At 36.0% G+C, this 25,321-nt stretch overlaps 1 protein-coding gene across 1 annotated transcript in view; it reads right to left on the bottom strand.

Moving 5' to 3' along the window:
• Nucleotides 1–2,391: 2,391 nt before the first annotated feature.
• Nucleotides 2,392–25,321, bottom strand: part of SNX4 (sorting nexin 4) — a 73,355-nt gene continuing 50,425 nt past the window's right edge. The window contains exons 9-14 of the mRNA XM_054575173.1: nt 15,579–15,644; nt 12,075–12,164; nt 10,524–10,623; nt 8,406–8,551; nt 7,163–7,277; nt 2,392–3,762 (exon numbers count right to left, since the gene is read on the bottom strand). Coding sequence (XP_054431148.1) covers nt 3,715–3,762; nt 7,163–7,277; nt 8,406–8,551; nt 10,524–10,623; nt 12,075–12,164; nt 15,579–15,644 — 565 coding nt within the window. The 3' untranslated portion in view covers nt 2,392–3,714. The remainder of the gene's footprint in view (nt 3,763–7,162; nt 7,278–8,405; nt 8,552–10,523; nt 10,624–12,074; nt 12,165–15,578; nt 15,645–25,321) is intronic.

The raw sequence follows: 25,321 nt of genomic DNA, 5'->3' as shown, positions 1-25,321 counted from the left end.
TATCTACGTTCATGATGTATATTGATACACCACTTTCTTAGAATGTCTTTGGCCCATTTTAGTATTATGGTGACACTGTTCTCATTAAAGAAATAAATGGCAATAATATTTGGTCATTAAAAAAAAAGATCGAACAGCCATTTGCAACAAATGGATGAACTTTGAGGGAATTATTCTAAGTGAAGTAAGTCAGCTGGAAAAGGACAAAAAGCATATGATCAACTGATACGTGGAATACAAAGAAAAAGAAGAAACAAACAAAACAAAAACACACTCATATACATGGACAACAAATTGGCTGGTTACCAGAGAAGAGGAAAGGGTAAAGGGAGTCAAGTGTCTGTTAATGAATGGAAACGAAACTACTGGTGTTGAGCATGCTATAGTGTATACAGATAAGAGTTATAAATGGTACTGAAAATTGTTATAAACTAATGTAACCTCCATTTTAAAAAAGATTGGGGAGAAAGTACTTCCTTTTCCCTGTTTTCTGAAAGTCTGTATAATTAAAGGTTTTTCTTCTTTAAATATTTGATAGATCGCACCAATGGAGCTATCTGAACCTGGAGTTTTGGTTTGTAACAAGATTTTTGATAATACATTTCTTTGATATGAAGCTATTCAGATTTTCTATTTCATCTTATATCAGTTTTAGTAAGCTATATTTTTTAAGGAACTTGTTGACTTCATGTCATTTATTGGTTTAAAGTTGTCCATAATGTTCCTTATTATCCTTTTATTGGCTCTAAGATCTGTAACAACATTCCCTATTTCACTCATGATAGGGGTAATCTGTGTTGTTTTCTTTTTTTCCCCCAGTTTTGTTAGAGGTTTAATTTTATTAATCTTCTCAAAGAACCAACTTTTGGCTTTGTTAAGTCTATTATTTATCTATTTTAAATATCATTGATTTTACTTTTAGTATTTCCTTTCTTCTACTTACTTCGGATTTAATGTTTAGCTTCTTCCTTCCTTTCTAATATATACAGCATCTGGCAGGAGTAAAGCTTGTCTGAGTGCGGTTGATAGGGTATGTGAATGTCTCACACAAGATAGACAGCAATTTGAACATTTCACCTAAAATGTCATATGGTGTGCTTGAGTGTGATATTTGTATGTTACAGAATTACATGCTTATGATTTTGTAATAAAAAAGGGGCATTATTTGTGCTAGACCCTGTATTTAAAACTATATAATTTAGGAAATAATTATAATTCTACTGATTTGGCCTTTATTACTTTATTTCTATGGGTTATTCGACCTTGAAATAAATTCCTACGTCTTTTTTGGGGGAAACCTTTTTAAGAGAATCAGTAAATTCTACCCAGGAGGAGAGTATGCATAAAAACCTAAAGAATGATTATAAGGATATCAAAAGCCTAACATTGCTGTTACATAATTCTTTATTTTTTCATTCCATTCCAATCTGGGTGTGTGTTTATTCTAAGGATGCTTGAATTTTAAAAATCCTCAGTTCCTGTTTTGGATGCTGTGTTGTAATTACAAGTGACTCATTCATCCATACTCAAGGTTTTGGATGCAAATGAAAGTTTGACTATACCAACTGCACACACTGTCAAGATGAAATCTTTCAGTTACTAAGTATTTCAATTAATGTCATGAGTGATTTGTTTTTTAGTTATTGTTTACACTGTCTTTTTACATTTGCTGTTGGAGATCTAACACCTTCCCTTTTTAATAATTCATTTTGAATTCTGATTTTTAAATACCAGAAGAGTTACTGCATATAGATTTTATTTTCTTTATACTTATTCTGGATAGTAGCAGAAATTATTTCCATCATAAAATTCTTTTGAGGTTTTTTTTTTTAAAGGAATGACTGTTATAAATTTTTTCAAATCAATCCAAGTCAAATATTCCTTAATACACCTACAACCAAGTGAAAGTCTGTATATTTTAGAGAAGATAATAAAATGGTTTTTTCTAATGCATCTTTGAAAACATAGGTAACAATGCCCCTATCAAATTAAGTCCGCTGGTACAAAAAAAAGAAAATCTAATACGTTCTACATTTAGCCTAAGGTTAGTTTGGACCAGGGTGGGTGGTTTCTTTTAAGATTTAATTTATTTATTTTTGCGAGAGGGGAAGGAAGAGAGAGGAAGAGAAAACATCCATGTAAGAGAAACACTGAGAAGCTGTCTTTTGTATGCACCCTGACTGGGCACAAAACCCACAACCCAGCCAAGTACCCTGACTGGGAAGTGAACCAGAGACCTTTCACTCTGAGAGAGGGATGTGCAACCAACTGAGCCACATGGATCACGGCAGGCTTTTGGGTTTTAAATCACAATGTAAAGTTACTTTATTGCATGAGTCAAGAGATATAATTCGATGGAATGAAATGTGTATCTATAAAGAGACTTTTGCTTCTAACAAATTTATCTTTAAAAAAATAAGTACAATTTAAAAAATCTCATTTCAGCATCATATTTTTAAAAATCCAACATTTTCCGTATGACAAATTTTGTATAATTAAACACTTCAAAATATAACATGGCATATATTATTTTCTCACAGGGCATCAGATACTAATATGTATATATCACTTTAAAAATAACAGAAATTGTATGAAAATCAGCACAATACTTCATTTATTTATTGTATTTGGCAGACAGCACAGAAATCCAGCAATATTTTAAACATGTAAAAAAGTCAAATGCTGAACAGTAATAGGGATTTTCTTTTTTTTAATATATATATAATTACTAGTAATAAGCACACAAAAGATTCTGCAAAGCTAGCAAAATAAGGGTGCTTGGCTTCTGAACATATACCACAAAATGACATAGCAAAAAACAATATAATTTATCTTTACAAAAATTACAGCCAAGCAACAGAAAAGAAAGATGTTAATAATGAAGATACTAACACGTATGCTCACTAGATATTACCTTGTACATTAAAATGCTACATCTTGTACCCTGAAATGCCATGTGTAGAGAGCCAAGCAGAGTAAATTTAGGCTCATCACTGAGGTTGGTAATTATCTGAGAAAAATTTAACGCCTATTTGTAACATACTCAAATTCTATATATCAATTCCTAGATCATAACAATGTACTCCATTATATATCTGAGAAGTAGATTCTTTGTTGGCAGTATAAAACTTCTGACCAGTACCAAAATTCTGGTAAAACACAAATTGAAGGCATTTTCTAGTGGACGCAAATGTTATAGGGGCATCAATGACTGTGGGAGAAGCTCTTAGATTTCACACTAAGTTTCTGCTGAGCTTTGTCAAACCAAACAGCTCAGCTATAAGGCAAGAAAAAATAACCCCCTTATAACAGATTAGTAGGTCTTACCAAGTAAAGATAGGAATTTAATCTTGGGAAAAAACTCTCTACATAAAACAAACCTAAGACAATTGGAACTGAGATGAACATCTAGAAATTACCCAACATTTTGACATTCAGTCATTGGTTCAGAAGCCTGACAAACAATCTATTGGTATATTTTATCAAATTAACTTTTGGAATCAGCACCAGTCCCCAAAACCTCAAATTATTATATTTAATCTTCATTCAAATAGATCCTTTTGTGCTATATAAATACATCTACAATTAAATTAAAGAAAGTTGAATTTACTCAACTTATGTTTTTTCGTGTAGACTGGGTAGCAACTTAAATTTTGATTTACTTGTGCTTCTGTTCTGGGGCACTTTGATTGAAGAGAAATTCAATTTACAAGATTACATTTTGCTAAAGCATTCCTTAGCATTGGTCCAAACTTGAATTCCCTTAAAGAGAGAGAGAGAGAGAAAGAGAGAGAGAGAGAGAGAATGCTTTAAAATGTGATTTTTAAAAGGATCCTAAAATCCCAAGTATTTGGCTTGCTGTTATGCTACATTTTGCTTTTTGGAATAACTAACAAGTCCAGCAACTATGACACTTTCTGGCAATGGCTAATATAAGTGAGTCTCTAATGCTTATGAAAAAAGTAAGAAAATCATTTGTATGAGCCTGTCTTAAAAATGCAGACAGGACTCCTACTTCTTTTTCAAAAACTGCGTTTTCAAGGTTCAAAACATGAATTCATTTACTCATATCACATATTCATATTATTTCTATTTGTAAACCAAATATGTTTTCATGCAGTTTTTCTATGTAATTTTTGAAAAAAACGAGAAAAACATTAAACAAATATAAATTAATGAATTATTAAAACATTAGTAACTAATGCTTTGATAGAAAGTAATTATACTAAACTATCAAATCCCTCTCAATGCTTCTGGCAGGCTACTTAGCACAAAGCTAATATGATACAATATACCTAATATGCTTAAACAAAAGGCATGTTTGTAGAAACTTAACATTAAAATCTAAGGAACTGGTAGAAACAAAAATATTTTTTTTCAATTACAAGATACATAGTCTCTTAATAATTACTCACCTATGAAGAAGAAATACTTTAATATTTAAATGTTAAAACATGCCTATATTTAAGGAGGCTTCAAACAACAGAGAAAAGAAAAAAACAAGAATCCAGGCCCTGATAAGGTTTCTCAGTGGGTCAGAGCATCATCCCAGTCTGCCATGGTGGCAGGCTCAATCCCCGGTCAGGGCACATACAAGAAACAACCAATGAATGCATCAGTAAGTAGAACAACAAATCAATGTTTCTTTCTCTCTCTAAAATTCAATTTTAAAAAAAGAAATCTTTTCAGTTTTTTTCTTCCTTGATGGAATATAAAAAACATAAATTTTAAAAACACAAAAATCCTTTAAAATGCCTCAGACTGGCTGAATAAAATAGTATCTAATGAATAGAGTATTTATTTTTAGAAAGAATAAGATAGATCTCATGCTCTGTCACAGCAATGCCCATGAGGCATCAACTTCAAACACAAGAACTAAGCACTAGGTATATAACGCAATCTTGCTTTTTGTGGGGAAGAGGAGAGCATATATTTTCTAAATGACTGCATATGCACAAAAATGTCTGAAAGGATACAAGTGAAGGTGTACAGTGGTGAATTTTCTAAAAGAGATCTGGGGTAAGAGGATAAGAATTTTTACTTAAGAATACTTTTGGATTGTTTGATATTTTTGCAATGAACAAATGTTATTCTTAACATTTAAAAATATTTTTAAAATTTATTTTAATAAATAAATTTTTTTAATTTAAAACTATAGCTTGAAAAATTGAGTATTTCTTTAAAAAACCTTGGTCTTGATTCAACAAATTTGAAAACTCACTATCAAAAAGGTTGACCAAAGCAACACTTAAAAGTAATATTTGCTCTTAATGTTAATATTTTTATTAAAATTTTTCTTTTGGTTTATTACTACTGTAATTTAGTATTTGATTATGTTCAATTACCCTTATAATTACATTATAACAAAGTATGATTTTAAGTTATATACAAGGAAAATATACAAAATATGCCAACCATATTTATCCAAAAAAACCCTAATGTTAATCTTATCAGGGCACATAAAGAATTAAACAATGACTTCATTAAGTGGAACACCAAATCAATCTCTCCCTCTCTAAAATCAATAAATTTAAAAAAATTAATAGAACACTGTAGATTTTCAAATATAAAAATATTTTCCTGTTACAGAAAATAGTAAAACATGATGAAACTTTCTAGTACTGTTCTTGGGAAATAAGGTAAACAAACACTCCTATTAATCTCATGTGAGTAGACTATTGCTTACTGCAGTTATTAGCTTAGGATATGTGAGTTGACCCACAAGATATCCAAGGTATGTCCAAATATACCTACAGTAATATCTTTTTTTATTCAGAAACTAATTTCTAGCACCCTCAAAGCACCCACCCTAAGTAAAGTGGGGGAAAAAGTCCTTTGAATCATTATATGAAGTCTGCATTTCATTTAGGGGAAAGATGCAAATGGGAGATCACAAGGAGCTTCTCAATAAGTTTATTCTAGGAAAACAATATGAAACCAACTCAAAAAACCCTTGTTACCTGATCTTTCAGACCACCCAAGACTGAAAAAGGCAGACTAATATGAAGGTAAATGAGAAGCCCCCTGTGAAGCAGCAAGGCAGGTGGCAGGAGCTGACAGGATAATAGCAACAGAAAGAAACACCGCCAAACTTCAATACAGTAAACCGTCAGCATTTGCAGATTGGCCGGTCATGAATTCAACTTCTCTTAAGTGACCCCAAAGGTCCACAGCATGAAGTAACTTACAATTTCACTGAGTCAAAAATATTATGAATCAGCCCAATACAAAAGGAGCCCACCTGACTAGTGTGTAAATAAGTTTGGTGTTTGCATCTCAAAATGTTTGTTCTTTATTGCTATTACTATAGATACAAGTGAAATGGTCTAGGAATGTGATGGTTCCTAGCCATAAAATACATATTTTGAATAAATTAAAGCATAAAAGTGTCTACATGAGTGTGATTTTCCCTCTAAGAAGGTCTTCATAAAAATGAGAATTCGTCTTACTATATCATTTTCTGGGATAGTGAATGTAAAATCACTCGATAAATTGTGAAGTGCTAGACAAATGTAAAGCACACATTTTGGGTTATGAAAAAGCGGTTAAGGAATGTTTTTTTTTTTGTTGTTCTTAAAACAGCATTTCAGAAAGAGTTCCACCATTGTCAAACACTTATTTTAACTAAAACGAGCTTCAATGTTTTTATCTTCTACAGATAGCATAGTTTACATTCATTTAGGAAAATGACCTTATTTCTCAACCAATGTATCCATCTCTGTTAAGAATGGTATTCTCCTGCCCTGCTCAAGAACATCATGTAATCAAAGTAATGTTGTTAATATATATTTTCAAATACAAGTGATAAATGGGGCACACAAATTTTGGAACTTCAGATGAGTTAGAGACCCAGTAACTGATATTTCAATTATGCCTCTTCTTTTAAAATTACATAAATAAATTGGGAAGTATTCTGAAAGGGAAGAAGAATGGGCTTTAAAAATGAAAACAATAAATATTTTGATTAAAATAAAAATAGTTCTTTATTTTTTCAAATACATTTGTTTCTGCCTTCCCCCCCCACTTTCCCTTGTCCCCTCCCCCGTCCCTCCCCCAATCCTTCCCCTTTAGTTTTGTCCATGAGTCCTTGCTAAAAATAGTTTTCTAAAAATCTGTAAGCACTTCTGCATACACTTGTAACTTTACTGAAACCAAAACGTACCTTTTTGCACATACTGATCTGCATGACTGCATAGCTTATGAGGGCCTCCTTTAAATCACGGTTCTTCTGCTCTTTGAAGCGTTCAATATCGGTCCAAGCATTTTTCACAAATTCTCTAAAATAAAAGGTATAGTCATTGTTATTATTATTTAAATTAAGTAAATTATTTTATGAATTCAAATAACCAGTTCTCATTTGAGTTAGTTTTTATTTTTCTATATGGGGGTAAAAGTTATTGCTTGTGTTAAGATCTATTTTTCTCTTTCTAAAAATTAATGGGAGAAAAAGCAGACAAATATTCTTCTACATTTTAATAATCCATATTTTTGCCACGAGAACTCCAGCCTCAAATTATTCCTATATTACAGACAGAGATGGCTCCTTGAACCAGCTCCCAATCCTAACAGATACCACATGCAGCTGTCTGTCTCAGTCACCGGAAAAGATATACTCATTCCGTATCACATTTATCACATGTACTTGCTTATAATGACAATCAGAGTTTTAAAAATTCTGACAGGCATTTGTCTTTTTAACTCTATTTACAGAAGTTTATTTTGACTTATCTGGTGCCAACAGTTCTAAAAATTAACAAAACCACCTCCAAATCAATGATAGTCTGTCTGCCTTGGTCTACTCACTGACTAACATGAAAATAAGGAAAATGAACCAAACAGCAATGGCATATCTCTGAAAACTGAATTTCTAGAAACATTCATGTAATAATTACAAGGCAAGCCATATTCATGTTGGAAGATAAAGATGAAAAAGACAGTCACTGCTTTGAAGAGCTTGTAATTTAGCCAGGGACACTCACACAGAGCCACTAACCTACAAAACACTGCTGCGCTCCAGTGGCATGAACCAAGTGTTACAGTAGCCTGTGAGGACAACAGAAGGCTTCACAAAGGAAGAAACGCAAGAGCTGGGCACTGAAGAATGGTCAAGTTTTTTGTTCAATAACAGGGGAAAAGGGCAGAGGGAATGTGCAAAGGATTTATCATGAACAGGGCTGCAAAATAATATTATGAAGCTAAAATTCTTTCTTCCTCTCTCCCTCACACTACAACAACTGCTTCTATAATATATTTTTGATAGCTCAAATTTTTTAGGAATTCAGTAAGTGCATTGTAAGAAGAACATGCTGTACACAGAGATGCTAATGAAACTGGGAATTGTTATAAAGAACAATCTGCCACGTAGTTTACATGACTGGCTTCATTAAACATCTCAACATTTTTACCTGCCTTCCAGATTTTTAGACTTTAGCTGCTGTTCTCCTTCACTTATTTGTTCTTCCAGCACCTTGATTCTTGCTTCTCTCTGCTCTGGAGTTTCTTGACCAAAGAGCTTTGTAGTCATTCCCTTCAAAGAAAACGTTCTCACAGTCTAAAAGGATATAGAAACAGATGAATGGATACACAAAATGTGATGTATACATACAAAGAAATAAAAAGAAGGAAACGCTGACATATACTACAATATGGATGAATCGTGAGGATATTATGCTAAGAAAAAATAAGCCAGTCACAAAAAGACAAATACTTTCTGATTCTACTTCAGGCGGTATCTAGAGCAGTCAGATTCATAGACAGAAAGTAGAATGGTAGTTGCCAGGGGTTGGGGGAAGAGAGAAACTGACAATTGATGTTTAATGGGTATAGTTTCAATTTTGCAAGATGAAGAGTTCTGGAGGTTAGTTGCACAATGTGAATGTTCTTACTATTCAACTGTACACTTAAAAACAGTTAAGATGAAAAATTTTGTGTTATGTATATTTACCATAATTAAAAACTTAAAAAAAAAAAAGAAACAGAAAACTTCTCATTTTCCGCCCAGATCAGACAGAGGCACCATAAGCCTATAACCAAGGGGCTCCTAACATGATAGCTAACGCCGGAATAACATGGAATGGACAAAAAGGGTAAAATTCTAACTGAGCTTCTTAAAGAATGGAAAGCTTCTAGCTGAAGTATTAGGCAAATTATTATTTTTTTAACATTTTATTTATTTATTTTGGTTGTCTTGCACATGCCTCCAGCCAGGGACCTGGCCCACAACCCAGCCACGCACCCTGACCAGGAATCAAACTGGTGACCTTTCAGTTCTCAGGACAAACACCCAACCCACTGAGCCACACCAGTCAGAGCAGGCAAATTATTCCTTTATATTAGTAGTCATATTTTTCAAAATTACTCTGATTCAACCAGCCAAAAAAACAAATAAACCAAACTAAAAAAACATGTAAAATTGGCAAAACACACTGAAACTTGGGTATCTTTAATAAATACGATGCCCAAGCCCAAGCATTAAGCCTCGCTGCTTTAACATCTCCTCATTCTCTGCAGTTTGCAGAGGGAAACACTTTTTCCTCCACATGCAAGAGCAGAGGACCAAGCTCCCTGAAAATGTACTGGGAATTTCCAGAGTTTTAAAAATAAATTAAGCCTAGTATAAACCCATTTCATGGTCAAAGGTCTTTTCCTACATAAATCTATGACTTTTCATACATGTAGCAAGTGGGTAACCTATAAACACTTTTAAAATTAAAGTACTTGTTAGTTATGAAGTGACTTATAAATGGTAGCGCTGCCACTGCTTACTACTTCCAGATTGTGTACCCTCACTGTGACAGCAAATTTATTTCAGTGATAGTGATGGAGCAGCAAGCTGGTTATAAAAATGATCTAAGCCCTGCCTGGTGTGACTCAGTGGATTGAGCGCCAGCCTGCAAACCAAAAGGCCACCAGTTGGGTTCCCAGTTGGGGCACGTGCCTGGGTTGTGGGCCAGGGCCTTGGTCGGGGGCATGTGAAAGGCAACTGCTCAATGTTTCTCTCACACATCAATATTTCTCTCCCTCTCTTTCTCCCTCACTTCCCATCTTTCTAAAAATAAATAAAATCTTTTTTAAAAAAGGATCTAAGTCTAATACAGGAAGACATGGAATTTTCTTCACAAGACTCACTGTAAGCATTCAAGAATAAAGTACACAAAAATCTCCTTGTAAAGAGAAATAGACTGTAAAACTATACCCAGTTAGAATCAAAGTCAACTAAAATTTCTACAATATACCTTGTAAAATTAAACCTGACAAAGGTCATTATTTCAATCCCCCAAAATAATGTTTTTTTCACTTGAACTTAATCAGAAATGACACTACACACAGAAATGTTAGTAAAATATCTTAACAATACTATAGCTTACGAGTTTTTATATCAAGATTACAACCCAAAGAATTAAAAATTGCTCAAAAATGATTCCCCTGTAAAAGCTACAGGCATCCCAAGTATTACAACTGCAGCTCATTCCACAGAAGGCTGGCTACAATAATACCAGAGACCTAAATGGAAACACACTCACCCCAGTTGCCAGTTCCTCGCACTGCTGCTTCTTGGATGCTAAGTCCTGTGCAGCCATCTCCAAGTCATACTGCATAAGTTCATGTTTCCTGCACACAGCCCTAGGGATGGAAAAGAAAGTGCTGCCATGTATTGTGGCTTCCCTTTTAGGATCTTTAATTTTTTCCAGGGTAGACATCACAATGTCTTGGCAAGGTCATAAATTGTATACCCAGATTTCCGAATTGAAATGTAGTAGCCCAATATTAAAAATTAAATCTAGCAGAACCTAAGCATAAAAACCGTCTATGACTTAAAACAAAAAGCTGTATTCTAGATACTTGCAATTTTTTTCAATAAACATACAAAATTATCACATAAAAAATATTTCGTATAACAGAAACTAATGCTATATATAATCTCACATAGCACCTATTATTTAAAAATATATTTCAAAGCTTTCTTTTTTTAATTTAGAAATGTCTATTAGTTTTTCTTATCATAAAAGTAATCCACGTTCACTGTAAAAAAAAAAAATTCTAACACAGGAATGCACAAAATAAAGTTTCAAGAACCCTGTCTTTTCTGTGATCCCACTATCTTGACACAGGCCATGTTAATAGATGGTGTATATTCTTTCAGACTTTAGCCAGGCACTTACAAATACATTATCTACATGCCCCAAACAATTCCACATCTTACTTAACTATAAACCATAAATATGTTTCCATATCCATGCATGTTAACCTTTTCTATAATTTTTAGGAGTCACATAAAATTCCACTGTATTCAGCAACTTCCTACTCCTTGGTAACTTGAAAATACCTCGGTGAAATTATTTCCTACGCAAAGTTCTAGAAGGAAAAAGGCTAACAATGTTACTTTTTCATACCAGTTACTGAACAGATAAAGAAATAATGCTCCCTTGTTTTACTAACAATATTTTTTGTAATAGAATTTTTATACTGCTTTTAAAAGTGACAGGAAAATAGCCAAAGGCGGTTACAAACAAAAGCCACCTACTATAGGAAAATGATTCACTTTTCTAAAATAATACAGAAAAAAATATAGTAACTTCTTAAATAATAGAACTGCCTACCAGAGAGTTCTGTTTGGCTCTGTAGGAGATACTGTAAAAACAGAAGACAAAAGTCCTGATACTAAGAAGTTTTATAACCCTACTAAGGAGGTATATGCACGTGTGAAAAAATTACAGAATAAAAATGGCAGCATACAACCTAGTAACAAATAGTGCTACACAGATACTCAATCTGTTCTTTGCTTCCAGTCTTCAAACTGAAAAAAGTACAAACAATATAGAGACCTGATGCCTGAGACTGACAGGCTTTTTTATCAATACAATATTTCAAGGACAGTGATCATCTTAAATTTCTATACCTAGCATTCTGCAACACAGAGGATTACAGAGATTTTATTCAATACCTAGAGGAATGAATTCATTTAAAAATTTTACTACTCATTAAAAAAACTTCACTATCTCTATTTTAGAGTGGCATGTATGAAGAGTGATGACCAGCCAGAGGGCTGCACCTGGAACACTTACTATACCCACCGTAAGGCCTCTGCATAAAAAAGATACTCCTTTAACTGATCTGCATAATGTTCTTCATCTTCCAAAATATCATCAATAGAAGATGCATACCTGTTTTAAAAAACATTGCAGAAGTAACTTTTATCAATCAGGACATTCTAAAGAAGTGCTATTCAAAGTGTGGTCCACAGGCCATTTGCTACCCATCAGTAACAAAGGTAGGTACAGAAAATGACAATAAGCATTTAGAAATATTTATAGCAATTTCTAATTACCATGACAATTTTATTGCATTTTACTATAATGTTTCAATGAGCAATGGCTTGGAAATAAAAAATAAAACAAAAATATGCCCTTCTTACACGCAGCTTAAGAAGCATTGTAAGACTGTGATATGCTTTGTTTGAAGATACTATAAAAGAGCTACAAAATCTGTAGAAAGAATTAAAGTTTAGTATAATCGGTGCACAAGTGTCCTTGGTAGCAACCACATACAGTAATGCAAAAAAGCTATCAAAGCAAAAGTTAAGTAAATAATGATTACAGAAAATTTCAGGAGCCTTATTTTATTCAAATCCTCGATAAACCTCTGCTTGGATTCAAACAAGCTACACCATTCTTGTTATGTCATTCTCATTCCTGGATCTGAATCGTTCCTTGTACAGAAATGTGATGGCTCTCCACATTGCTTCTCCAAATCCTACAAGCACATACCTGAACATCTCTAGGAAATCCTGCCAGACTACTTAAGTCTCTATTCACCACTCTACTTCTGATCTCTTACCAACAATCTAAAACTTAAACTGTATCAAAGTAGTATCGCAAGTATTGGTTTTATTTCTGATTGCACTGTAAATTCGGTAAGGACATGGGCCATGCCATTTATTACTTCTGCATAGACTAACAGTCATGCTCTTTTCAAATTAATTCTGATTCCTTAGCGTGGGAATAAAAGAAATACTTTAAGTCTCGAGGACTGCTTCATGGAGGTAAGTAAACAAAGTTCACTGAAGTCCTAAAAATAAATAACTAAACCTAAGTAAGGTTCACTACAAAGTGATATGCTTACAGGATTTATAAAAGTAGACAAATTACATTATATTCTATAATTACAAATTTGCATTTGTAGAGTGTGGAGTATCTCATAAGAATCATTGTTTTGAGTAGGAAAAACTGCCTTTAGCTCATAACCCTACAATTCTGGAAGAGTTAACGTTAAGGAAACAAAAAAGAACCACAGGGCTAGCGGTTTAAAAAATAGGACAGAAAACTTAATTGAAAAGCTTAATTGATAAAGATTTTAGCTGCAAGTACTAACATTAATTTTATTTACTACTTTACAATCAATTGAAGGGATAATCCTAAATTCCTGCAAATACTGAAAATGTGATGTCAACAGAATGCAGGAAGACTTCTTAATAAACTGGTTGAAGAGTAGCTAGTTAGCTGAAATATATGGCCCAAAGAAAAATAACCCTTAATTTTTTTTAAAATTTTTATTATTGAGTTGTGGCTCTTTACATATTAAGGTTAGAAATGTTCAATCCTAGTCTGTGACTTGTTTCTTCATTATCTTAATGGTGTCTTTTGTGCGTACGTGGTAAAATATACATAACATAAAATTTACCTTTTAAAAACATTTTTTATATACACAAGGATATGTTTACTGATTATTTTAGAGAGAGAGGAACATTGATCAGTTGCTTTCTGTATACACCCCATCCAAAGACTGAACCCCCAACCTATGTATTTGCCCTGACTGGAAGTTGAATCCGTAACCTTTATGGAATATGGGACAATGCTCCAACTGAGCCACCTGGCCAGGCCCCTCTTTAAGAATTTTTAAGTCTACAATATGGTGGCATTAAGACATATTCATATTTTTTGTAACTGACTTGAGAGAGAGAGAGAGAGAGAGAAAAGGCAGAGAAGGAGAAGTGGGGTGATAGGGGCAGAGAGAGAGAAACATCAATCTGTTGTTCCACTTACTGATGCATTCATTGGCTGATTCTTGTATGTGCCCTGACTGGCGATCAAACCAGCAACCTTGGCCTATCAAGACAACGTTCTCACCAACTGAGCTATCTGGCCAGCGCCAGATCAGTCTAGTACATTCACATTGTTGTGCAACCACCACAACCACCCATCTTCCCCACCTAAAACGGTACCCACTGAACGGCAACATTCTTCCTCCTCCATAGGATCAATCTGCCTTCTGATAGGCAAAATTTTAAATTTTGGTGAAGAACAATTTACCACTAAGTTTTTTCTTTTTATGTCCTCTTTAAGAAATCTTTGCTTACTCAAAGGTTGCAACAATATTTTTCTGTTTTCTAGTAAAAGATGTAATTTTTACTTTTACACTTATGTTTATGATCTAAATTGAATTAGTTTTTATGTAAGGTGTGAGATATGCCTCAAGATTCATTTTTTTCCCTCCATGCAAATATCTAGTTAATTTCCAGAATCATTTCTTAAAATGGACTACAGTAAATATAAGTCTATTTCTGCACTCTTCCGTTCCATTGATCTATTTATCTCAATATCTTACTATCTTGGTAACTATAGCTTTCTACAGTAAGTCTTGAAATCAGGTAATTTATTTCAAACTTTTTTTTCAAGATTATTTTGGCTATTCTAGATCCTATGAATTTCCATGTACATTTTAGAATCAGCATATCAATTTCTATTAAAAAGTCACTGTAATTTTGATTAGGGCTATAATTCAGAAGAATGGTCATATAAACATCTCTGAGTCTTCCAATCCAAGAACTTGATTTTTCTCTCCATTTATTTAAGTCTTCTTTAATTTGTCGTAGTAATGTTTATATATAAAGTTTTCAGTGTAGAGGTCTTCCACATCTTTCATTAAATTAATCTCTAAGTATTCTGATTTGATGCTATCATAAATAACATTGTTTTTAAATTTTTATTTTCCAATTGTAGCTAGTATATAAAAACATCAAGTTTTTATAAATTGCTAGTTTTATTACGTTTTTGGTTGATTCTTTATGTTTTTTAATGTAAAAGATCCTGTTACCTGCAAATAAAGACAGTTTTACTTCTTCCTTTCTAAGATTTATTCTAAGGTTGATTATCTCGTCTCATGGCACAACTAGGACCTCTAATACAATAGCAGACAACCTTGCCTGTTCTTAATATTAGGAGAAAGCGTCAATCTTTCATTATTAAGTACAATATTAGCTGTGCATTTTAGATTGAGGTAATACCTTTTATTCCTAGTTTGATAATTTTTACTGTGAATTAATGCTGAAATGCCTTCTCTAGATGTATTGAAATAAACATACAGACTTTCTTCTTTAGTCTCCTAATATATGAGTTAGACTGATTGATTTTTAAATGTTAACCTTGCAACTCCTGACATAAACTTCTTTAAGAGAGATCTGTATAAACAAAGCATAACATAAATGCCAGAAAACTCGGTAACAGAAGAACAGAAGAATCACTAACACTTCACCACTAGACCTCACCTTTGGTTCTACCTCATATTCTCTGGGTACTTACACATCCATGTGATGGCCAGCACTCTGCAGTCCATCCCCCATTTCTTTTTCTATGGCACTCCATTCACTAGCAAGAGAAAAATAATTCAAGAACACCCTGAATTAGAAATGGATTACTAGAAAATACAATCTTTTACAAGGTTGTTTTCCTAACTAGCTTTTAAACACTGTATAGTATCTACATTTGGATTTATTTTCTGTGACTCAAATACGCTGCTTTCCGCTTAAGTTTAACAACTAAATGCAAGTGAAGGCTATCAAATGTTATTTCAAAGGTTGATAATCAGCTGCTGACAGGTGCAAAGTAAGTATACAAAACAGCTTCTGCTTACAAACAATATTCTCAATGAGGGTGCCTATTTAAACCAATTGTGGAGATTTTAGAAACTATGGGTGCTTGCCCTGCTCTTGACCTACTTAAGCAGGGTATCTGCGGTAGAGCGAGGCATGTATATTTTTAAACATTCCACAGATGATTCTGATGAACACACCTGATTATATGACACTATATAATGCTAACACAAAAAGATAATTGTACAAAAACATTAGGCGCACAAAGAGATTTCAATTATTTTGAGAAAGTATACTGAAGATGACAAATTATTTGTTGAAATGCTCCAGGTAAAAATTCCTTTTTACAGAAGTTATATATGTACATTACAGCAAACTGGGAGAATCAATGTATGTAGTGCAATGGTCTACCACCTTTATTTTATTTACCATATTTTGCTGTGTATAATGCACTCTTGTGTATACAGTGCACCCACATTTTTGGTCAAACCTTTCAGGAAAAAAATCTTTAACTTTTTAAGTCAATTTTTTATTTATTTATATTTAGAAACAAAACTGATTATTGTATTCCAGGGTATTATTTTGCATACAGATGATCATTATTGCTGTCTAGAGTTACACTTCTAACGCATAAGCATAAATAAAAGAATTACAAACATTTATATAGACATGGAATTAATACTACCCATGTATAATGCACACCCTTATTTTTCCTTCAAAAATTTGGGCACAAATGTACACATTATACATGGTAAAATACAGTATTTTTTTTAATACTCACCTGAAGACATTTTTCTTTTCATTGCCCTTTTTTTTGGGCGGGGGGGGGGGGGGGAGTTGGAGAGAAAAAGAGAGAAACATCGATTGGCTGCCTTCTTGAATGTGTCCCAACTGGGGATCGAACCCACAACCTTTTGGTGGACAGGACAACACTCAGATCAACTGAGTGGCACCGGCCAGGGTAGTTTAACAATTTTAAATTCACTTTTTTATGACTTAAGTGAAGTTGTTTTAATCTACTTGTTTATGACAAAGACAAAAAAGAGTTGTTTTTAGAAGTTGTTTTGTTATATGAATGAAGTAAGTTATTTCAGAATGTGATCATCTCATCTAATGCCCCTGCTAAGCATCTCAGCAGCATGGCTGCTGACGGACTCTACCGGGGGCTTATCAATAAAAATGTGTGGAGAGCATGGCAATGTACTTATGGTGGGCCTTTCTCTGTCAGCCTGTCACAGTGTACCCGTGCCAGCACTGCAGCCTCGAAGCACTGCTCTGCCTCTTTACCAATGGACTGTGAGCAATGAATGATAGGGGTTGTGCTATTAAAAAAAAAAAAAAAAGAATGGGGGTGGTTTTAAAAGGAACAAAAAATGTATAGAGAAACAACTATGGCAAGGGGATATTCAGACCATAAACACTGACTTTGTGAGGACTATTTGAGAGTTTCAGTTTTGGGTGAGGCAACTCCTTGGGGCAGGAGTGGCTCAGTGGCCCCACCAAGGAAGTCAGCCAACACCAGCTTTTTTGTTCCTGGCAACATGCTCCAGCAGTAGAAGAATTTCACTTTTGCACTGGCAGCTGGAAATCAGCTCTTGGTTGGTCTCCGACTCTGCCTTGTATAAAAAGGTACACCTCATACTAAATTTGGACTTCAGTCCTTCACTGCCCCTTGACCAAAACAACAGTGATTGATCTGTCATTTATTTAAAGTATGTTATTTCTTTATTTGGCTTATTGAGTTTCTTTACTAGCTTTTATCTTGTATGCTACTGGCTTGTAAAATCAGTATAATTCCCACAGCTAAGCTGTGCTAAATGAATTGTTGCCAGCCTTGGCTGGGTAGCTCAGTTGGTTAGAGTGTCATCCCAATACAGCAAGGTTGCAGGTTCAATCCCTGGACAGGGCACATACAAGAATTAACCAATGAATGCATAAATAAATGGAACAACAAATTGATGTTTCTCTCTCCACCTCCCTCTAAAAATCAATAAATAAAAGTTTTAACCATTTAAATAAAAATGGCTGCCAAAAACAAAGTTTCTAATTATAACTTTTGCTGCCTCCCCAAAACAAAACAATCTATAATTCCAAATACCAAGAGATGACTTAAATTGATATATTTCCATCTAGTCTTTTTATTTACTCATTTTAATGTGTCTGCAATCATACGATATATACAATTTTATATCATGCTCTTTCTCCTTAACAGTATTTTCCAATATTATTAAAATAATTTGCTCTAAGCACTGTTTCAAATGGCAACTTACAATTTTTTAAAGCCATTTCCCTGGACATTCATGTTGTTTCCAATTTTTCTGCTATGTAGAGAATGCCTGACAAATATCATCAGTTGTACCATTGCAAAAAAAGGAAAAAAACCTTAAAACACTACTTAAATAAATTATATGCTTACAGCACTAGAAGGAAAGAAGTCACATTTTTAATATTGTCAAAGAAGAAAAACAAACATAAACCATCTATATAATAGTACAGTTATGATTAAATAAAATAGGCAGGACTACCTCTGATAATTTTTTTCCTATGTTTACTCTCAAAAAGTAAAAGCAACAGTTAAACTTCTGGTTTTTTGCTGTTTACAAATTGGATTTTTAACATCTGTAGCTACAATATAGGCTCCAAAGCTGCATTTCTAATGCTTACAAGACAATTCTGCTTTTATATACCTCTATCACTTCAAATTCAACATATCCAAAACCCAGATCTTTATATGAAGAAGAAAATCTAGGAGTTTTGGTGGATATAGGCGCAGTAGGCAGACAGACATAAGCAGAGCAAGGTTGATGGGCCAGGTACAGAAGGTCACCAGGGTTGAAAGTCCCAGGTACCTAGCAACAGGCAAAACTTAAAAAAACAAGGACCTCTCCCCCAGAGTAACCTTTCCTCCCCTAGCATATCTCTAGTCATGTGGTTCAGACAGCACCCCTCGCCCCTTCATATTGCCGGTCGTCTGGTTAGGTTCGAACCCTCCCGCGACCTTCCCTCTCCTTGTACGCCACCAGTCATGTGGCTGGCCCCCTTACAGGAGGAACAAGGGGCAGCAGAACAGCTTCCTGAGATACTCATACAAGCCCCTGCATGACCACTTCCTTCAGCATTACCCCTGGAGATAATAACATCTAAGCCTCAATTGTTTCAGCTTCCAGTCTCAAAAAGTAGAAAAACCAGACAAGACATGATACAGCTACCGTGGGCCTCAGGAAAGGCTGCACTGACTAATGATCCCCTGCACCGACAGCTAACAGTCAGTGGAGACCATGACCCTAAAAGGACACACACCTGGAAAGCTGATGACTAGTTTATGAAGATCCTTCCCTGGGACCTCTCCTAAAATCCCTGCCCTTAAATGCCCTTAAGATAGAGGAACCAGCATGCTCTCCCTCCAGGAGCACACCTGTGCCTTTTCCCTCCTCCTCATCTTCACCTCAGGCACAGTATCTTTACATTTCCCTCTCCTAAGCTTCAAAGGCCCCTTCTCTTGCCTCTGTAACTTGTTCCCTAAGCCCATTTCTACAGATCGCTTCTACATATGTGACTTTCTAGATAAACTGTCTCTTATAGTTTGAGTCTTGGTTCTGAATTCTTTGCCAGCTGAAACTCAAATACCAAGGTTGCAGAACCAAGGTCCAGTGTGACACCACCAGTCTAACACCTGGTGCTGGTCATGCCACCACCAACACAGGTGTAAGTAGCCAAATGTGTAATGTACAACAATCACAGTCAATGCAGCTGTAGCTCACATTAACAGAACTGAGGGACAGTCCATACCAACTGTCTACTGGATGTACCACAGGTACTTCATCCATCTAATCTTTGAGCACCTTTTTATGTGCAACCAACTCAAATTCAATATAACCAAACTTAGTAACTTTTTAAACAAAAAACAGACTAAAAACTGCCCTTGCTGGTGTGGCTCAGTGGACTGAGCACCAGACTATGAACCAAAAATTCGCTGGTGTGATTCCCCCAGTCAGGGCACATGCCCAGGTTGCAGGCCAGGTCCCCAGCTGGGGGCATGCAAAAAGCAACCGACTGATGTTTCCCTGGCACATTTCATGCTTCTCTCCCTCTCTTTCTCCTTCCCTTCCCCTCTCTCTAAAAACAAATAAATAAAGTCTTTAAAAAAAAAAAAAGACTAAAAACTAGTTTGAGAGAGGTAGGACCTACACTCAGTCATCTATGTTTTCCTGTTAAGTGGTTTAGGTCCTGATAAATACTTGGAATTTATAGTTTTCAGGTAAAACGACAGAATGAACCAATAAATGAACTTATAAACATGAGGAGGGAAACATGTAATGAGTTCTTATGTATCACCACTGGTAGGCACAAGATCTAGTCTAGGCACATATATAGTCTAGTCCTATTCTATTCAAACTGTGGTCTAGCAACAGCATCATCTACTAACTTGTTAGGTTGCAGAACCCATTCCAGATCGACTGAATCAGAAGACTGAACAGTTCTCCAGGTGACTTGTATGCCCATTAAAATTTAAGAAGCTCTAGCTAATAAACACAAGTTCTAATCTGGGATCACGGGTATGTCTAGGATTGGAAATAAGAAATGTTAACCAGTGGGAGAAGAGGAAACCATTAACAATACAAAGAACTACTGAAGAGCAGAAGTACTTAGGATCAATTTTATAAGAGGCAAGATAACCACATCAAAGAGGGTCCTGTAAGGATCTTTATAGCATAATGAAGATGATGGACCTTTCTCTTAAGGGGGAAAAAAAATCACGAAGGCAGTATTTTGCATATAACCTCAGACTTAAACAACCTTAAGTCCATCCTCACCTCTTAGATTATGAACTCTGAACTATAAAATATGGCTGGCCTTATCGCACAACCACATGAAAATTACAACTAAAATATAGAACCACCATCACTCAGAACCATCAGAAATCATGTTGAATGGAAGTCTGACAACTATGGAATTAAAGAAAATACATCCATCCATCCAGACTTGTAGGAGGGACAGAAACGTGAAAAGGGCTGGTCCCACATCTACCTGTGGTGGATAAAAATTTGGGAGGGATGTCTCAGGAGTGAGGAGTCCCAGCCCCACACCAGGTCTCCCAACCCAGGGTTCCAGTGCCAGGGATTAAGTCACTATCACTTCTAGCTGCAAAAACCAGCAGGGATTGAGTGGATGGAAGAAACTTCCAGAGCCCAAAGCAGTTCCTTTTAAAGAACCCACACATGGGCTACTAAGACTCACTCTCTCTGAGCTCCAGCACTGGGGTAGCAACTTGAAAGGCACCAGTGGCACAAAGGAAGGAAATGAAGTGCCTGGCACCAAGGTGAGAGCTGGGGGACAGCTTTCTCCCAGAGAGAAAATTAGGCAGAGGTCACTGTCCGTTTTCAGAACCCTCCTCCCACAGAACCACAGAGCAGGTGGGTGCCGTATATGAGAATCCATTAACCTGGCCAATACAGTTCGCCCTTCCCTGGAGATCCCTCCCAAGCTGTTAAACACCTTTTCCATGATTGGCTGGTCTTGGCTCATGCTTCACAACTTCCTAAATCCTCTCAAACAAGCAAAGCTGTCCTCAGGGAGATCCCACCCCCTCACCCTCCCCATTACCTCTTGCTATGTAGCCCCAGGCCCGGAACTAGCAGCAGCCAGCCTAGGTTCACAGCTTGCCGTAGCCTTGGAATCTCCAAGCCCAGCACAGGTAACATCCATCTCAGATTGTTTTACAAGTCAGGCAGGGTGGCCCTGAGCAAAACATAGGTGGTGGCTGACTTTGGACTGCACTACTCGGGAAAACTCAAGGGCCTGCACACCTAAAGGACAGCTACAGACCATGTCACAGCACCAACAACCTGCCCCTGCTGATCCTTCATGGAGGGTGGAGATTGGTGGTCAGTGGTCACAGCCAATCCTTGCAGCTGACTGGCCTGGGTAAATCCCTCCCACTGACCTGCCAATAGCCACCAAGGCTCAACTACAAGAGGAGGATATACTCAGCCCACACAAAAGGCGCATCCTGAGTACCCAGTGTGGGTGACAGGGGAGGCTGTGCCACTGGATGTTACAGGACACATATATTACATCTGGCCACACTACCAAGATAGGGAGTCATGGCAGCTCTACCTAATACGTAGAAACAAACACAGGGAGACTGCCAAAATTAGGAAACAAAGGAATATGTACCAAATTAAAGACCATATAAAAACTCCAGAAAAAGAACTAAACAAAATGGAGATAAGCAAACTATCAGATGCAGAGTTCAAAACACCATTTATAAGGATGCTCAAATAACTTAGTGAGGACCTCAAAAGCATAAAAAAGAATCAGTCATAAATGAAGGATACACTAATTGAAATAAAGAACAATTTATAGGGAAACAACAGTAGAGTGGATGAAGCCAAGAATCAAATCAATGATTTGGGACTTAAGGAAGAAAAAAACAACCAATCAAAACAACAAGAAGAAAAGGGAATCCAATAAAATGAGGATACCATTAGCAACCTGTGGGACAACTTCAAGCGATCCAACATTTGCATCATAGGGGCGTTAAAGGAGAAGAGAAGCAGCAAGGAATTTGAACTCTATTTGAAAGAATAATGAAAGAAAACTTCCCTAATTTTGTGAAAGAAATAGACATGCAAGTACAGGAAGCACAGAGAGTCCCAAACAAGCTGGATGCGAAGAGGCCCACTCCAAGACACATCATAATTAAGGTGCCAAATGTTAAAGATAAAGAAAAAAATCTTAAAAGCAGCAAGAGAAAAGTAGTTAGTTACCTACAGGGGAGTTCCCATAATATTCTCCAGCTGATTTCTCAAAAGAAACTTTGCAGGCTAGAAGGGACTGGCAAGAAATGCTCAAAGTCATGAAAAACAGTCAATATTGCTCTACCCAGCAAAGCTATCATTTAGAATCAAAGGGCACATAAAGAGTTTCCCAGACAAGAAAAAACTAAAGGAATTCATCATCACCAAACCATTATTATATGAAATGTTAAAGGGACTTATTTAAGAAAAAGATCAAAACTAGGAACAATAAAATGGCGATAAACACATGTCTATCAATAATTCAATCTAAAAAAACAAACTAAGCAAACAAGAACAGAGAAAGGATCATGAATATGAGAGCATTTTGATGGTTGCCAGATGCGCATGGGATGGAGGACTGAGTGAAGAGGTGAGAGGATTAAGAAGTACAAATAGGTAGTTACAGAATAGCCACAGGGATATAAAAGTACCATATAGAAAATGCAGTAGCCAGAGAGCTTATGCACATGCCCAATGGACATAAGCAAGGTGTGGGGATTGCCTGAGGGAGTGGGGGGTTGCTGAGTGGAGTGGCACAAAGGTGGAAAAACTGAGACAACTGTAATAGCATAATCAGTAAAATATAATTTATAAAAATAAAACCACCAAGGTGCCTCCTGATCCAGTATTATACAATTCCACTACAGAAGGAAAGGAAAAGACTCCAAGAATACCCAAGCAGTAAGATTTTGGTAAGGAATGAAAATATTACATGGCAATATACAGATTATGCATTTGTAGACTGTGTAATTCAAACTTATACAATGATGTTAATCAATGTCACCCAATAAATTTAATTTTAAATAATATATATTATCACAACAAAAATATAGATTTAGAGCTAAATTTAGTCACCCAATCTGTTGTTTATCAGGGATAGAGGCACAAGAGGGAAAGTCTCCAGCCCCAAGCAAATCTGTGGCAATAGGTTTCATCTGTTTATACCTCTATGTATGACTTCATTTAACACTCACTTCCAGCCAAGATGGAGGCATAGGTAGATACACGTTGTCTCTTTCCACAACCAAAAGAAGGACAACAAATAATTTAAAATAAAAAAACACCAGAACTGCCAGAAAATCGAACTATATGAAAGTCCCACAACCAAGGAGTTAAAGAAGAAACATTTATCCAGACTGGGAAGGAGGGGTAGAAAGGCGGGCAGCAAGGGCGGAGAGGACCCACAGCAAGGCGATGGCTGGTAGGCAGGGTAGTGCCACATTTGCATGTGGATAAACCAGGAGGAACAACTGGGGAGCGAGACAGACCATACAACACAGGGTTCTAGTGTGGGAGAAAGCCTCAAAACCTCAGGCTGTAAAGATCTATGGGGTTGTGGCAGCGGAAGAAACTTCTAGTCTCACAGGAGAGTTCATTAGAGAGACCCACAGGGTCCCAGAACGTACACAAATCCACCCACCCTGGAATCAGCACTAGAAGGGCCCAATTTGCTTGTGGGTAGTGGGAGAAGTGACTGAAAGCCAGCTGAGAGGCAAGCGAACAGCATCATTCCCTCTCTGACCTCTCCCCCACATACAGTGCCACAACAGGGTGGTATGACTGGCCCTGATGAATACCTAAGGTTCAACCCCTTATGTCGTCACAGGAGCACTGAGACAAATAAATATGGCCCAAATGAAAGAACAGATCAAAGGTCCAGAAAAAAATGCAACTAAGCAATGAAGAGATAGGCAATCTGTCAGATGCACAGTTCAAAACACTGGTAATCAGGAAGCTCACAGAAATGATTGAGTATGGTCACAAAATAGAGGAAAAAGTGAAGGCTATGCAAAATGAAATAAAGAGACATATACAGGGAACCAACAGTGAACAAAAAAACCCCACGAACTCAAATTAATGATTTGGAGCAGAAGGAAGAGTATGAACAGTCAACCAGAACAGAATGAAGAAACAAGAATTCAAAAAAATGAGGAGAGGCTTAGGAACCTCTGGGACTGCTTTAAAAGTTCCAACATCTGAATCAGAGGGGTGCCAGAAAATGAAGAGGAAGAGCAAGAAATTGAAAACTTATTTGAAAAAATAATGAAGGAGAACTTCCCCAATCTGGCCAAGGAAATAGACTTCCGGGAGAACCAGGAAGCTCAGAGAGTCCCAAAGAAATTCGATCCAGGGAAGCGCACACCAAGGCACATCATAATTACATTACCCAAGATTAAAGGTAAGGAGAGAATCTTAAGAGCAGCAAGAGAAAAGGACACAGTTACCTACAAAGGAGTTCCCATAAGACTATCAGCTGATTTCTCAAAACAAACCTTGTAGTCAAGAAAGGGCTGGAAAGAAGTCATGAAAGGCAGAGATCTATTGCCAAGATTGCTCTACCCAGCAGAGATATCACTCAGAATTGAAGGGCAGATAAAGAGGACCTACATCCAAGATTACTCTATCCAGCAAAGCTATCATTAGAATGGAAGGGCAGATAAAGTACTTCCCAGATAAGGTCAGGTTAAAGGACTTCCATCACCACCAAGCCTAGTATATGGAATGTTAAAGGAACTTATCTAAGAATAAGAAGATCAAACACTATAAACAGTAAAATAGCAACAAACTCACAACTATCAAAAACTGAACCTAAAACAAAAACAAAGCAAACAACTAGAACAGGAACAGAATCACAGACATGGAGACCACATGT

This window comes from Pteronotus mesoamericanus, unplaced genomic scaffold, assembly GCF_021234165.1.
Source record: "Pteronotus mesoamericanus isolate MK-2021 breed Mesoamerican mustached bat unplaced genomic scaffold, CSHL_Meso_final contig_27, whole genome shotgun sequence".
In the NCBI taxonomy this organism is placed as follows: domain Eukaryota; kingdom Metazoa; phylum Chordata; class Mammalia; order Chiroptera; family Mormoopidae; genus Pteronotus; species Pteronotus mesoamericanus.
Note: the sequence above shows the minus strand (reverse complement) of the source record. Positions and strands in the feature narration are given on the sequence as shown.